The sequence below is a fragment of the Oncorhynchus nerka genome, linkage group LG8, assembly GCF_034236695.1.
Source record: "Oncorhynchus nerka isolate Pitt River linkage group LG8, Oner_Uvic_2.0, whole genome shotgun sequence".
Lineage (NCBI taxonomy): Eukaryota > Metazoa > Chordata > Actinopteri > Salmoniformes > Salmonidae > Oncorhynchus > Oncorhynchus nerka.
Genome location: NC_088403.1, coordinates 27,614,001 through 27,630,395, shown reverse-complemented (window position 1 = coordinate 27,630,395; position 16,395 = coordinate 27,614,001). Strand labels below are relative to the sequence as shown.

Sequence of the window (16,395 nt, the reverse complement as noted above, 5' to 3'; positions counted from 1 at the left end):
GTTCCACATTTGCCGCTTTGTCTTCTTGAAAAAGCCCACAGCTCTTTCTTAAATGTCTGTTGTACTGTGGTTGCCAAAGGACCCCAAGGTCTCAAACCAATCCAATCAGCATTTAGCTTTTCTTCTTTATCTTTCAATCGAGTGCAGGCTTGAAGCACGAGACGCTGAGACTTGCTTACAAAGAAAAATTGGATATTGGAGAGACGGGACAGACTCATACACAATCAGTCTGTGAAAGACTAACTGTGTATGAGTGTTTGTGAGAAAAGTAAGGTGTGTTCATGTATGTGTGCTTTTTCCCCCTGCATTTCTAGTCAATAGTGCCAGTCTGGGCCCTCCTGTGCTCCCTGGGCTAGCCCTGGACAGTCTGTCTGTCTGGGCCCTCATGTGCTCCCTGGGCTAGCACAGGACAGTCTGTCTGTCTGGGCCCTCATGTGCTCCCTGGGCTAGCACAGGACAGTCTGTCTGTCTGGGCCCTCCTGTGCTAGCCCAGGACAGTCTATCCATCTGGGCCCTCCTGTGCTCCCTGGGCTAGCACATGACAGTCTGTCTGTCTGGGCCCTCATGTGCTCCCTGGGCTAGCACAGGACAGTCTGTCTGTCTGGGCCCTCATGTGCTCCCTGGGCTAGCCCTGGACAGTCTGTCTGTCTGAGCCCTCATGTGCTCCCTGGGCTAGCACAGGACAGTCTGTCTGTCTGGGCCCTCATGTGCTCCCTGGGCTAGCACAGGACAGTCTGTCTGTCTGGGCCCTCATGTGCTCCCTGGGCTAGCACAGGGCAGTCTGTCTGTCTGGGCCCTCCTGTGCTAGCCCAGGACAGTCTATCCGTCTGGGCCCTCCTGTGCTCCCTGGGCTAGCACAGGACAGTCTGTCTGTCTGGGCCCTCATGTGCTCCCTGGGCTAGCACAGGACAGTCTGTCTGTCTGGGCCCTCATGTGCTCCCTGGGCTAGCACAGGAAAGTCTGTCTGTCTGGGCCCTCCTGTGCTAGCCCAGGACAGTCTGTCCGTCTGGGCCCTCCTGTGCTCCCTGGGCTAGCCCAGGACAGTCTGTCCGTCTGGGCCCTCCTGTGCTCCCTGGGCTAGCCAGGACAGTCTGTCCGTCTGGGCCCTCCTGTGCTCGCCCAGGACAGTCTGTCCGCCTGGGCCCTCCAGTGCTCCCTGGGCTAGCCCAGGACAGTCTGTTCGTCTGGGCCCTCCTGTGCTCCCTGGGCTAGCCCAGGACAGTCTGTTCGTCTGGGCCCTCCTGTGCTCCCTGGGCTAGCCCAGGACAGTCTGTCAGTCTGGGCCCTCCAGTGCTCGCCCAGGACAGTCTGTCCATCTGGGCCTTTCTGTGCTCCCTGGGCTAGCCCAGGACAGTCTGTCTGTCTGGGCCCTCATGTGCTCCCTGGGCTAGCCCAGGACAGTCTGTCCGTCTGGGCCCTCATGTGCTCCCTGGGCTAGCCCAGGACAGTCTGTTCGTCTGGGCCCTCCTATGCTCCCTGGGCTAGCCCAGGACAGTCTGTCTGTCTGGGCCCTCCTGTGCTAGCCCAGGACAGTCTGTCCGTCTGGGCCCTCCTGTGCTCCCTGGGCTAGCCCAGGACAGTCTGTCCGCCTGGGCCCTTCAGTGCTCCCTGGGCTAGCCCAGGACAGTCTGTCCGTCTGGGCCCTTCAGTGCTCCCTGGGCTAGCCCAGGACAGTCTGTCCGTCTGGGCCTTTCTGTGCTCCCTGGGCTCGCCCAGGACAGTCTGTCCGCTTGGGCCCTCCAGTGCTCCCTGGGCTAGCCCAGGACAGTCTGTTCGTCTGGGCCCTCCTGTTTTCCCTGGGCTAGCTTTTTCCCTGGGCTAGCCCAGGACAGTCTGTCCGTCTGGGCCCTCCTGTGCTCCCTGGGCTAGCCCAGGACAGTCTGTTCGTCTGGGCCCTCCTGTGCTCGCCCAGAACAGTCTGTCCGTCTGGGCCTTTCTGTGCTCCCTGGGCTAGCCCAGAACATTCTGTCCGTCTGGGCCTTTCTGTGCAACCTGGGCTAGCCCAGGACAGTCTGTCCGTCTGGGCCTTTCTGTGCTCCCTGGGCTAGCCCAGGACAGTCTGTCCGTCTGGGCCTTTCTGTGCTCCCTGGGCTAGCCCAGGACAGTCTGTCCGTCTGGGACCTCCTGTGCTCGTCCAGGACAGTCTGTCCGTCTGGGCCCTCCTGTGCTCGCCCAGGACAGTCTGTCCGTCTGGGCCTTTCTGTGCTCGCCCAGGACAGTCTGTCCGTCTGGGCCCTCCTGTGCTCGCCCAGGACAGTCTGTCCGTCTGGGCCCCCCTGTGCTCGCCCAGGACAGTCTGTCCGTCTGGGCCCTCCTGTGCTCGCCCAGGACAGTCTGTCCGTCTGGGTCCCCCTGTGCTCGCCCAGGACAGTCTGTCCGTCTGGGCCTTTCTGTGCTCCCTGGTGTATGTGTCATTGGAGAGAAAAGGAGAAAGACTTTGTCTGGGAAGAAGAAACTGCTGACTTCACCCCCACTGACTGAACTGGAGTAGTACTGTGTATGGTTAGGAAGCAGGGTGGGGTAGAACTGGCCTGGGGACTCCCTATAGAAAATATAACCAGATGGTTGGGTCATCTGGCTCACTGTGCTTCTGGGACGTGTGTGTGTGTGTGTGTGTGTGTCCGTCGGTGTGGCTGACTAGACAGATGTGCATATTTTCTCCGGCTGGAGGAGACGAGACTGTTTTACAGTAAGTCTGGTTGAAGATGCCCAGCCGTAGGCCTTTTAGATAAATTCTCTGGAATACTGACTTGTTGACTTTTAATTTCTGACGTGTTAGGTGGACTTGCTAGATGGTGCTTAAAGGTATTAAAGCTAAAGAGTTGATCCTTCTAACCATGTTGAGTACCAATCTGTTGTAGCTATACTGCAGTGAACTGCTGAAGAGGTCCCACGTGACTTCTGAGCTGTGGTTTCAGACAAGGCCATAAACAGGTGTGTCTCGGTGTTTGATGATCTTTTCAGTCAAATACACGTCCATTCAGTCATACAGAGCAGAATCACTTCAAAGAAGAGCTGCTTTCAAGCCAGTATTCTCCTCCCATTTGCCGTGCTTTATTTACCAGTGCAGCGGAATAACTCAATTCCACCAGTCACCCTTAAAGCAGATTTAGGAGACACACACACCCAAAATGGTGCCTCACAGCCTCTTACTCTAACAAGCAGACAGAGTAGACGGTCTGGGCTGTGTGTGCTGTGTGTTGTAGTGCCTGACCAGTTCTGAGTTATGGTGTGGTAGTGATTTTCCTTAATATGAACTTTTAACCCATTGCTATAATTATATGGGAGTAGAGAAGCAATAATTACACCAAGCATTTAATAACTGGTCCGGGGCCAGTTTTGTTGTTAGTCCCATTATGGTTAAGGTGAAGACTAAGTACAGGACAGGCTGGTCCTAAATTAGTTGCCCATAGCTGAAAGTAACTATCAGAGTCCCAGCTTGACACAAACACTGTCTCACATCTGCTCCTCGTTGAGTGGAGGAAGGATTCCTAACTGGAAGTGAAGAGCTCGCCCAGTGAAGCCTAGCAGACCATCACAGCATCAAGTATATCTCTCCTCTAAAACACACTGAGCCTCTCAGATTCCTGCCTGATCTATCTACATCCATCCTTAATCCCCCCCCCCCCCCCCCCCAAGGAAGTTTACAAACTTGTCTACAAAGAGGTGAAGTCTCTCATTGCTAACAAAGATGTGAGGGTAATACACATTGGCATATCTACTGAGAGGTTGGAGTTCAAAGGTTGAAAGCTAACTAGACTAACTCCATTCCACTGATAAACCTTGGTATATCTCCACGATAGTACAGACAGATGTCATCTAGGAAAGCACATCAACGTGGTTTTTGTGTTAGGTGAGCAACAGAGGAAGTACAAGGAAATACAGTAGTCCCATCCATCTCAATCTTTAGCCTTTTGTTCTGTAATCTAAAGAGGGTGGGTGAATGAGTGTATTCTCACCTCACTCACGAATGAGCACGTTTTAAGCCTTTTATTTAGTTGTCTCAAATGCTAGTCTATTGATCCATTTCTTCAAATGGATAGTTCAAGGTTCACTATATCTCCATATCAGCTCAGACAATTCAGGAAAACAGATGTACTCACAGCCTCTTGTCTACTAGTGTTGGAGCAAATGTTTTCCTTTTCTCAGAGACGCAACATGGCCTGATGCTCTGGCAGTGCAGATGCTTTGTAACTTGACGAATGAGCGAGAAGATTGATTGTTGTTAAACAAATTCCTAACCTATGGCACATCCTAGTGGACACTGGACAAAATTATGGCTGGAGATCCATCTTGCTGCTCATTTCAATTTCTGTCCATCATGATATTGGCCTACTCTAACAGTTGACCCAATTTAGATGAATGAATCAAGCTTATCGTAATGAAATCCAAAAGGCAGCGAGCATGTCAACAATGTCGTTCATTAACACACAATGTCAGTCTTACAGTATACAGAGCAACACAGTCATTTATACATACATTTCCGGGGAGGATATATTAATTACAATAGTATTTGACTCTGACAGATTTAAACAGTAACACAAACATGTATCATAATAAATAGATATTTGTATCATTCTTAATACCCAATACGGATTCAGGAATATACTTTATCAAGTGTGGGCAGCATGCTAGATCCATTCTACTTTGATGTTACATTGCTTGATGGATAAAATAACCTATGTTGGCTGCACAGCACCAAATACCCGGTGTTTGAAATCCCTGTGCAGATACCTTTGACTGGTTTTGCCTTATCTGAACAGCCAGAGAAAGTGCCTTTGAAACAGGTGTATCATTCCTTTTAATAAAAGGCTGACCCAAAATCCCCAAATTGCACGTTTTATTTGTTCAAATATGTTTTAACTGAACATTCTTCTCATGCCTGTTGTCGTCTCCTCCGTCTGCTTCATCTTAATGTTAAGATGGAGAAAAATGCTTTCAAACCATCATCTACATGGTCAGCCTATTTTAAGACTTAGCAGAAGCAGATCCCTTCTGGACCGGGTCCAGTTATTTTAACAAGCTTTTTTTTTTTAAAGAGGGTATTTATATTCGTTCCTTCATGTGAACAGGGAGGGCTCCAGCTATTTCTGCTCCTGAGGTTATTTATGGATGTGTTCTGGATGGTTGAAACGGTAATGGATGAGGCCGACGGTAATGGATGAGGCCGCGTTGTTTCCACGGAATACAGTTCCAAATAGGTTCCTGTCGTGGTAGAAAGAAAAAAGCTCTCGAATGCCGCAAGCGATGATCTAGCAACCTTAACACTTGACACACATGTCGTTTACTCAATAGACCAGCAGACATGCTGTCTCAGCACAGATTTGGAAGGGAGGCTAAATGGGGGGGGCTGTTAGAACTTATTGATGATACTGACTTAAACGGATCAGCGTTCCGTCAACGGGACAGTTGTAAACCATGCAGCGCGTTGTCAAGATCGCAGATTTTTAGAGAAACAACAAATGTTGGTACATATAAGTATCTTGTATTGGCTGAAATCTTAAATTCTTGTTAATATAACTGCACTGTCCAATTTACAGTAGCTACTGCGAAAAAATGCCATGCTATTGTTTGAGGAGAGCTCCTAACAAAACACTTTTTTCTTCGCGATAGGTTTGATAAATTCACATCTGAAGGTGAACTGTGAACTAACAATCTGAAATCTTGCTCTGATTTATCATCCAGAGGGCCCCAGAGATAACATGAAGTGTTGTTCTGTTAGATAAAATCATTTTTCATATCCTAAAAAAATCCATATAGCATGCACGATCGATTTTGTATTTCCACTCGTTCACTTTGCAAAGAAAGGAATCTGTGAAAATCTCACCCTAAACGCTGTTTCAACGAGTCAAATCACATTTGTATCTATTCCTCAGAGATCCTAGAAGGTAAAGAGACTTCACTATTTCATTAGGGGTGTAGTATATCCTATAGGACACCATATTTGGTCAGAGAGCAAAGCCTTCATGGCACGCCGATGACGCGGGTGGCCATCACTTGAACGACTGTATCTTTGTCAAATAAGCACCAATCGGGGTCAAACAAAGCTAGTTAGATAGCCAATGAGCTGGGCTTTATGGGAGCCATGTATATGTTGTAAAATGTAGCTACTAAACTAATACGACAGCATGCCTTTTCATTTTGGACAACAATTATAAGGATATTCAGAGTTATGAAAACTGGTTGTTTTGCAAATGTTGAACTTATAATATGGCTACTAATACTTGGAAAGCTAAATCAAAGTCCAAGTATACAGATTTGACGATATTCTTGCTGAAAAATGGAATACGAATGCGAATGTCTCCTTCACGATTTGCCCAAATGTACCTAGAGACTTCACACTAAAAGTCTCGTTGTTCACAAATTTTTCAAGTAATCCATCTGAAACGTTTCACATACACTGCTGCCATCTTGTGGACACCACCGGAATTACAACCAGAGTGATGGCTATAACTACGACCTTTCTCTTGCATTTCAAAGATGGTGGTAGAAAAAGAGAGGTTGTTTTTTTCTTTATATTTTCTTCTACCAGATCTATTGTGTTATATTCTCCTACATTCAATTCGCATTTCCACAAACTTCAAAGTGTTTCCTTTCGAATGGTACCAAGAATATGCATATCCTTGCTTCAGGGCCTGAGCTACAGGCAGTTAGATTTGGGTATGTCATTCAGGCCCAAATTGAAAAAAAGGCGGCTATCCCTAAGAAGTTGCTTTTCGTGTGCATATTTTGCTTTTCGAGTGCATTCAAAAACTTGACAGTTCACAAAACGGGTTAAACAGATGCATTATCTGAGAGGATAGTCACTTCCGCTGGACTTTGAGCGTTTTTTTTCAACATAATTTGTCAACATATTGTGACGTGGAATCTATATGGAAAACACGTTCATTTTTGGTTGAGATGGAGATGTGAATCCAACATAGCAATAATTAATTTGTAGACAAACTGGAATTAAAGCCAGACTAAGTCAGTGGCTCGGATGGAACTATCCAAGCTGAAGATAAATCTCCTTTAAAATGTTGATATTTGGTTGCGTTGTCAAGAAAACACAATATTACTTTTGTAACACAGTAAAACACCTTAACTTTAGACTATCTTAAAAAAACTCATGTAACATTCAAACTTGAAAAGTGAGTAACACATCCATGACCACATTTTGAGGTTACTGTAATCATATAAAGCGTGTATGTGCAAAAAAGCGTACATAGATCACAGGTCTGTGGAGATCTTCACAACTTCTGTAATAATCTGCACAGAATCTCAAATGGCATTGATCTATTGCACCCGTGTAGTTTTGATGTCATCTCAACTGAAATCCAGGTTATATGGTCCTGCTATTAGATTAAGCACAGTGATTTATCAATAGCTGACATTGTATTCCCATTTGAGCTTTGTTGTGCTTTAAAAATGTTGAAAGCGCAGCGATAAACATTTGGGTGACAACTTTTTTCTATTGGAATTTAATTTGAGTGGGTCAATATAGGTTGTAATCTCATTGATTAACATCTCAACCAAATTTTACCCACACTGAAATGAGGTCGTGTGGCCAGTGGGGAAAGATTAAATAGGTCATAATATTTTAGAAACACACTTTGTGATTAATGCACGTTGCCTTACATAGACATCATGTTGATAACAGACATATTCCTCTGTTCCCATTATTAAGACGGGTTATGTCAAATAATAACAGTATCAATACAGTGACCAGAGACATCGTGCAACTCTGAGGAATCCACACACACTTATCACACACCCCAAAAACAGACACCGTATTCAGGCCTGGGCCGTCTCAGCTATAGCGGATGCAACAGATCAGAGGCACCAACAGTAAAAAAACAGGATCGTTTCCCATGGTGTTTCTCTGCTGCCTGGATTCCACGTCCGCCTCAAACACATCCAGTTGTCAGGTGTGGTTTCCGTTCCGATGTCAGGGAGGAATCTGGGATACACAGTGACATCTGGAGATTGTCAACGGGAACGCCGCTCATCCTCCTGCTGCAACACCGTTTCTCATCCTTGAGGATGTACCGGAGATCTGGGATGTGTTGCTAACGGTTGTGTTGTTGCCGCGTTGTCATGGCGTCTAAGATGCTGGTGTAGTGTCCACAGACGGTGTTGCAGAGTGGACAGGATCAGCTGCCAAAATCACTTCCTCTCCATTTATTTTCTCCTCTCCCCCTCTCCCTTGTTTTCCCTGAGGGCCTCCATTTGTATTTTATGTAGGTTTACGAGATATGGGAGTTCAAGGAATAAACTGTATGTAAAAAGTCCCCATTAAAACCTCCTTATGCTCCTGTTCTTTAAATATGTATCTAATGTGATGATATGGCACAAATTCTGAAGACATCAAAGAGAAAAGTGCTCCGCTTAAAAATACTGTTTGTTTGGAAACCTGTGCTTTGCTGTATGCATATTATTTTTATGCATCTAATCTAGTGGCATCTAAGGTTCAGACTGTAGCATTTTGATGATTGTGATGTTTATTTTGATTTTTTTAAAGGTTTCAGTCTCTGAGCTTCCTTCCTTCACCTTAGTAAGATAATGGTATCAGGGTCAGTGGTAACATAGGAAGCGAATGATTTGCTTTGGTATGTCCAGTTGAACTACGACCTCCAGAGCTCTGCTACCCAGCATCGCCCTCAGGGTCACTCTGCTCAGCTGCTGCAGACTCAATGGAGTACCTACAGGCAGACAACCACAAAGGTTTATGGGAGATTTAGTCTATCCACAACACTGGGATAGTATTCAAGTGTCAATACACAGTCAGAGATATATGTCCCGTTTAGCATATTTAAAGACTGGAGCTTTTGAGCAGGGATATTATGTTGATGTTTGCTTGCATAACCCAACAATAGGACTCAATAAAACATGAGTTGAGCAAATGTTTTCAAATGTATGTCACAATGTCCTTGCACTTCATGAAATAAAGTTTTTATTTTTCCTTACAAGAGGTGTCTGTGTCTGATGCCTAGGATACTGTTGCTGTGTGGCTTCTCACACAGACCTGGTCTCACATTCCACGAGTGGCTCTGTGGCAGAGGAATCTGTCTGGGTCTCATCGTCAGTTACTGACCCGTAACTAAACTGAATGTTATAGTACTAATTGATCAGCTTCAGGGAACATGAGTAGGATAGACATTAACTTGAGGGACAGGACAGATGGACTTAGTCTATGTTCAAAATACTGGAGAAATATCTTTCTGAAGTAAGACTGAGTATTGTCAGGGGTTAAAGTAAGTTGGTATGGTCTGGTATTGCAGCCTAAAAAGATAAATATGCTTCTGTAAATAGATATTTATCATAACCACATGTCAGCCGCATGAAAAATGGACTTGAAATTGGGTGGCATATTATAGACGCTCCAAAATGTGGCGTAGTTCGAGGAGAACACTGATATTTTTCCAAGGCAAGGATGACTGGCAAAGACTGGCGCGCGGACATCAATTCAGGCTACAAGTAGACACATCAATTCAGGCTACAAGTAGACACATCAATTCAGGCTACAAGTAGACACATCAATTCAGGCCACAAGTAGACAAACCAATTCAGGCCACAAGTAGACACATCAATTCAGGCCACAAGTAGACACATCAATTCAGGCTACAAGTAGACACATCAATTCAGGCTACAAGTAGACACATCAATTCAGGCTACAAGTAGACACATCAATTCAGGCCACAAGTAGACACATCAATTCAGGCCACAAGTAGACACATCAATTCAGGCCACAAGTAGACACATCAATTCAGGCCACAAGTAGACACATCAATTCAGGCTACAAGTAGACACATCAATTCAGGCTACAAGTAGACACATCAATTCAGGCAGGCACATCAATTCAGGCTACAAGTAGACACATCAATTCAGGCTAGACACATCAATTCAGGCCAAGTAGACACATCAATTCAGGCCACAAGTAGACACATCAATTCAGGCCACAAGTAGACACATCAATTCAGGCTACAAGTAGACACATCAATTCAGGCTACAAGTAGACACATCAATTCAGGCTACAAGTAGACACATCAATTCAGGCTACAAGTAGACATCAATTCAGGCTACAAGTAGACACATCAATACAGGTGTGTCTTTCCATTCATCAAATGCTTGGGGCGGAGCACTGTTTGGCTGTTGGAATTCATTTGTGAGTGGACAAACATGCACGTGTAGCCTACATGATGAAAACATCATGACTGGTTGTGTTCATGCCACATTAAGTTAAATGACAAATCGTTATTACTAGAACCACAGAGATCCTATTCAATTAATATGGATTCTACTTTATATGTCATTCTACAATTAGGCCCATTAAAAAACAGGAAGAAATTAATTGTACCTTGACCTGAGTATTGTGTACCAATTAAGAAGTGTTCAAACAGCTGTTTTTGATGGGTTCAACATCATCAAGATCTTATTTTTTATACATTTCTTTTACTTTTCCACTACCTGTAACTTTCTGATCCTGAAAAATTAGCAATGGGCACCACCTACTGGTGACACTGTGACATTGCTTAGAAATCCACAAAAACATACTGGTACAGCACATCTATTGCTTATAACTGGTAACTGCGGTATAAAAACCTCTCTCACACTGACTTACTTTCATAAAACTCTAGGCAGAGTGCAGCGGGAGAACCGGGTTCGATGTAGTCAATGGGCTTCTTATCGTTTTTGTCTTTGGCGTAGATGTTCGCCCCAAACTCCACCAGCATGTCGATCATGTCAACACTCTTCACTTTAGCAGCATGGTGCAGGGCCGTCTTGTGCAGCCGAGCATAATTCACTTTGGCACCTGAGGAAGCAAATGACACACAAAAGAGGTTATTACTAAAGGTGCACTCCAGAGTTGAGAACTCAAACCCAGGGTTTTATTCTCTATTCAGGTCTTTATTCATCGTGTTGTTCTTCTTCACAATCAGATAATTAGTTGTTAGAGAGTGTTTTTCTCAAAATGCTCACCTGCGTTGAGTAGCGCCTTGACACAGGCCGTGTGGTCGTTGGCACACGCCACGTGCAATGGGGTCCCATAGTACAGGTCATATGCCTCCAGACTGGCACCTTTAGCGATCATGATCTTCACAACGTCAGCATTACCTGGGACACAAGAACAGACTGTCACAAGTTCTCAAACCATCTTGATGCACGCTCATCCTACACACTTACCCCCCATGCAAGCTTCGTGTAGGGGTGAGGTGGTCCGGGAAGAGAGGGTGGGGTTCACATTGGCCCCATGCTCCAGCAGGATCCTCACACAGTCAAAGCTCCCAACCGAGCAGGCCTCACACAGAGGGGTGCTACCGTCCGTGTTACGGGCATCCACCTACAAGACAACACAGCCATCATATGTCCTAATGAACTATAAAGAACACATGACTTTCTCTTGATCTTTAACCTGCGTTGAATCTGGGTCCCACCCTTCTATATCTATGACTAGATATATCCTTTATTATTTTAATTATTCTATGGCGAACCTACCTCATTTATTGCCGATATTTCTCTTATCTCTCTCCCTCAACTTAGTGACAGTCTCACCTGTGCTCCAGCATCCAGTAGCAGCCTGACACACTGGGTCTGCCCCCTTTCACATGCTTCATGGAGGGGGGTGATGGAGTCCACAGCCACTATGTTGACAGAGGCTCCGCTCTGGATGAGTTGCTGCAGCTGGGCAGCATGTCCCTCGGAGGCCGCCTCGTGCACCTCGGTCCTCTCTGACCAGCAGCCTGGGGTAAAGCCACACAGTCATCAGCCAGAGAGCACATCTATAGCTGATTTACGTTGGTTATATCATGAACACATGCTTGCTAGCTATGACATGCAGTAACCAAATGGATGCTAGCATACAAAACCGAAATACTTTCATACGCACCTGTCTCCAAAGAAATACGGTCTGGCAGTTTCAACCTCCATCATTTGGTCAAATCCCGTTTTATGTAGAAAAACGGTAAATTACGTCCCACGAGAAGTAAACAAGCACATTTGAGCTGTGTTTACATGCGTCACTGACACATCACGTGACTGGTTTTGACATGACCTTTGATGAATTTGAGAGCATGCTGGGAGTTGTAGTAGAAATGTTTTGTCAAAATGTTCATATTACTGCAAAAGTAGAGGACTGACATTGTTTGGCTTTATTTTCCCTAACCATGCTAAAACAAGCTTTCATCTCTATAGAATATTAGAACAATTGCAGCAGGCCTTCTTGAAATGTATTTCACAATGTGTTACTGCTTATAACACTGTAATAAATCACATCAATTTGTATGTGTGTCCCACAGTAAACAAAACATATGAAGATGATGAGATGTGTCCCAGCTTAGTATTCAAGCATTCTCCTTTTTCTGATATTCCTTTGGGAATCCATCCATGAGTCAGTTCATAAGGCAGCATCAACACCCCTCACAGAGAATGTAGCTGATGGTACGTTGAGATATGTCCAGTTGACCTACGACCTCCAGAGCTCTGGTACCCAGCAACGTCCTCAGAGTCACTCTGCTAAGTTGCTGCAGACTCAGAGGAGTACCTAGAAATAATCAGACAGCCACAATGACTAACAAAAGTCACATAAGGGATGGAGAATCACAAATGGAAAATATTATTGCCTCTAGACTTACTTTCATAATACTGTAAGCATTGTTCAGTGGGAGAGCCAGGCTTGGTGTAGTCTATGGGCTTTTTGTTGTCGTTGTCTGTGACATACACATTGCCTCCAAAGTCCACCAGTAACTCAATCATGTCCACCATCTCTACTCTGGCAGCATGGTGGAGAGCCGTCTCATGGAATTTAGCTGCATTCACCTTGGCACCTGAACAGAAAACACATTCTGTTTACAGTCAATGCTTACATTTCCTCAGGAAAATGTGGCTTTGTGGCAGATTTGTGAATGAAATTCCACAGTGTCCGTCCAGCATAGCAAATACTTGTATGTAAAACATATTCATAAACACTGTATAGTCATACAGAGCCATTGATATGAATACAGCAGTCGCCTGAGACAATGTTTTCCTCTTTGTCCCCATCCTCACCTGCTTTGAGCAGCACCCTGGCACAGTCCACATGTTCCTTGGCACAGGCAGCATGTAGCGGGGTACCGAACTGGAGATCAAAGGCCTCTAGTAAGGCTCCATGCGCTATCACTAGCCTCGCTATATCTGCATTACCTACAGTATAGACAGATACGAAACGGTTTCATTAGATATGAAGTACTCACACATATCTATACACTTACGGTGCATCCTCCTCACACCCATCCCTTCTCTTGCACTCCTACCTCACTCGCCCTAGTGCTGCCCCTTATCTCCTTACCTCTTCCTCCAGTCCTCTTCCCTCTCCTGCTTAAAACCTATTCCACCAGTCTCTTACCTCTCCTTGTCCTGCTTAACACCTATTCCACCAGTCTCTTCCCTCCTATCCTGGTCAGTCTTTCCTCACTTGTCCTGTTTTTTCCCTCCTCCAGTCCACCTGACCCTGCCTTATCACCATTTCCCCAGTCATATACCCCCTCATCATTCCCCAATCTTACCCTTTATGCAGGCCTCATGCAGAGGAGAGGCAGTGAGTGCTGTGAGGGAGGGGTTGACTTTGGCTCCATGTTCCAGCATCATCTTTGCACACTCCAGGCTCCCCGCAGCACAGGCGTTACAGAGAGGAGTGCTGCCATGGATGGTCCTCACGTCCACCTGGGGGAGAGGGGGTAAAGAGGAAGGGATGGAGAGATAGAGTGAGAGGGACCACTACTGCTACACATGCTGTAGGTGTATTGGTGCATCCTGCTACCTAATATGAAATGTGTCATTATTTGTCTACAGCTCTATATACACTGCTCAAAAAAATAAAGGGAACACTTAAACAACACAATGTAACTCAAAGTCAATCACACTTCTGTGAAATCAAACTGTCCACTTAGGAAGCAACACTGATTGACAATACATTTCACATGCTGTTGTGCAAATGGAATAGACAACAGGTGGAAATTATAGGCAATTAGCAAGACACCCCCAATAAAGGAATGGTTCTGCAGGTGGTGACCACAGACCACTTCTCAGTTTCTATGCTTCCTGGCTGATGTTTTGGTCACTTTTGAATGCTGGCGGTGCTTTCACTCTAGTGGTAGCATGAGACGGAGTCTACAACCCACATAAGTGGCTCAGGTAGGGCAGCTCATCCAGGATGGCATATCAATGCGAGCTGTGGCAAGAAGGTTTGCTGTGTCTGTCAGCGCAGTGTCCAGAGCATGGAGGCGCTACCAGGAGACAGGCCAGTACATCAGGAGACGTGGAGGAGCCGTAGGAGGGCAACAACCCAGCAGCAGGACCGCTACCTCCGCCTTTGTGCAAGGAGGAGCAGGAGGAGCACTGCCAGAGCCCTGCTAAATGACCTCCAGCAGGCCACAAATGTGCATGCGTTTGCTCAAATGGTCAGAAACAGACTCCATGAGGGTGGTATGAGGGCCCGACGTCCACAGGTGGGGGTTGTGCTTACAGCCCAACACCGTGCAGGACGTTTGGCATTTGCCAGAGAACACCAAGATTGGCAAATTCGCCACTGGCGCCCTGTGCTCTTTACAGATGAAAGCAGGTTCACACTGAGCACATGTGACAGACGTGACAGTCTGGAGACGCCGTGGAGAACGTTCTGCTGCCTGCAACATCCTCCAGCATGACCGGTTTGGTGGTGGGTCAGTCATGGTGTGGGGTGGCATTTCTTTGGGGGGCCGCACAGCCCTCCATATGCTCGCCAGAGGTAGCCTGACTGCCAGTAGGTACCGAGATGAGATCCTCAGACCCCTTGTGAGACCATATGCTGGTGCGGTTGGCCCTTGGTTCCTAATGCAAGACAATGCTAGACCTCATGTGGCTGGAGTGTGTCAGCAGTTCCTGCAAGAGGAAGGCATTGATGTAATGGACTGGCCCGCCCGTTCCCCAGACCTGAATCCAATTGAGCACATCTGGGACATCATGTCTCGCTCCATCCACCAACGCCACGTTGCACCATAGACTGTCCAGGAGTTGGCGGATGCTTTAGTCCAGGTCTGGGAGATCCCTCAGGAGACCATCCACCACCTCATCAGGAGCATGCCCAGGCGTTGTCGGGAGGTCATACAGGCACGTGGAGGCCACACACACTACTGAGCCTCATTTTGACTTGTTTTAAGGACATTACATCAAAGTTGGATCAGCCTGTAGTGTGGTTTTCCACTTTAATTTAGTGTGACTCCAAATCCAGACCTCCATGTGTTGATATATTTGATTTCCATTGATCATTTTTGTGTGATTTTGTTGTCAGCACATTCAACTATGTAAAGAAAAAAGTATTTAATAAGAATATTTAATGCATTCAGATGTAGGATGTGTTATTTTAGTGTTCCCTTTATTTTTTTGAGCACTGAATTTAGCCCTACTGTAGCTGCCTCACCTGAGCCCCTGCATCTAGTAGCAGTCGAACACAGTTTGGATGTCCCTGGATGCAGGCATCATGGAGCGGGGTGATATTGTCTACTGTCACCATGTTTACAGATGCTCCACCCTCAATCAGCTGTTTCACTTGAAGGGCCCTGCCTAAGGACGCGGCCTCATGCAACGCGGTTCGGTCTGCCCAAAACCCTAGTAGGAAAGGGAGAGGCTCTGGCTCAAACACGACCTGCTGCGTATTTACGCATTGGTCGCGTAATTATGCGTTAATCCAAAAAACATTGTTGGGCAGTGAATAAAAGCAAACATATTTACATTCACCACCTTTCCGTCCATAATTGGAATGTATGTAGTTCAGATTGAAAAGTTGATAGCCAGTTTGCCCAAATCGAACACTCACCAATATCTCCAAAGTTCGAACGCCGTGCCGCTGTCATTTCCATTATCGCAGGATTTTCCATTGGGAAATATTAGCGTGACAGATAAACAAAATCAACATGAGTGCACTAGGTTTATTTTTGTTGAAACAGCGTCCATGTGACTATATTTATGACAGGGAAGCAGCAGAGACTTCTGGGAGTTGGAGTTCTAAGTGTGAGGATGACTTAAGTACGTATTTGCTCACCATGTTATAAGAGCTTTTTGATTTTGTAGACATGCCATGTTAACAGTGCATTTTACCATTACACTAACGGTTACAAATAGGTTGCCATATTAATATCAACCAGCCAACACAGGATTTCATCAAATCCAGAGTAATTTTTGCACTTGATGAAAGGATGGTCTTTGTCAAACGAATCACACTGTTATTGTCTGTTTTTAGTCCTGCATCAATGAATAACAAACGGTCCTCTTCAGTGCAGAGTTCATAAATGCTCCAGCAGACAGTTTAGGTTGATGATATCATAAAATAGTATTAAAGAGGAAGTTTCAAAGGCAAAGCTCCCAATACTGAAATGACCACAAAAGCAATACTCCGATTCACTA

The 16,395-nt window shown here is 45.7% G+C and overlaps 2 protein-coding genes across 2 annotated transcripts; both read right to left on the bottom strand.

Annotated features, from left to right (window-relative positions):
• Positions 1-4,402: 4,402 nt before the first annotated feature.
• LOC115133814 (ankyrin repeat and SOCS box protein 13-like) lies at positions 4,403-12,092 on the bottom strand. The gene is made up of 6 exons (XM_065021127.1): positions 12,032-12,092; positions 11,533-11,720; positions 11,164-11,320; positions 10,960-11,094; positions 10,601-10,792; positions 4,403-8,681 (listed from the first exon to the last, which is right to left on the bottom strand). Exons 1-6 carry the CDS (start codon positions 12,090-12,092, stop codon positions 8,554-8,556), a joined length of 861 nt encoding a protein of 286 aa, XP_064877199.1. The 3' UTR covers positions 4,403-8,553.
• A 13-nt stretch (positions 12,093-12,105) lies between these two features.
• On the bottom strand, positions 12,106-16,272 carry LOC115133074 (ankyrin repeat and SOCS box protein 13-like). The gene is made up of 6 exons (XM_029665931.2): positions 15,809-16,272; positions 15,413-15,600; positions 13,521-13,677; positions 13,024-13,158; positions 12,612-12,803; positions 12,106-12,520 (listed from the first exon to the last, which is right to left on the bottom strand). Exons 1-6 carry the CDS (start codon positions 15,867-15,869, stop codon positions 12,387-12,389), a joined length of 867 nt encoding a protein of 288 aa, XP_029521791.2. The 5' UTR covers positions 15,870-16,272; the 3' UTR covers positions 12,106-12,386.
• Between the last annotated feature and the right edge of the window lie 123 nt (positions 16,273-16,395).

Coding starts and splice junctions, on each gene's coding strand:
- LOC115133814 (XM_065021127.1), bottom strand. CDS start 12,092: ATGAACATTTTGACAAAACATTTCTACTACAACTCCCAGCATGCTCTC. Junction 11,721..12,031: donor TGCTCTCAAATTCATCAAAG/GTCATGTCAAAA, acceptor GCTTTACCCCAG/GCTGCTGGTCAGAGAGGACC. Junction 10,793..10,959: donor CAAGGCGCTACTCAACGCAG/GTGAGCATTTTG, acceptor TTGCTTCCTCAG/GTGCCAAAGTGAATTATGCT.
- LOC115133074 (XM_029665931.2), bottom strand. CDS start 15,869: ATGGAAAATCCTGCGATAATGGAAATGACAGCGGCACGGCGTTCGAAC. Junction 13,678..15,412: donor TACTAGATGCAGGGGCTCAG/GTGAGGCAGCTA, acceptor CCTCTCCCCCAG/GTGGACGTGAGGACCATCCA. Junction 12,804..13,023: donor CAGGGTGCTGCTCAAAGCAG/GTGAGGATGGGG, acceptor TTTTCTGTTCAG/GTGCCAAGGTGAATGCAGCT.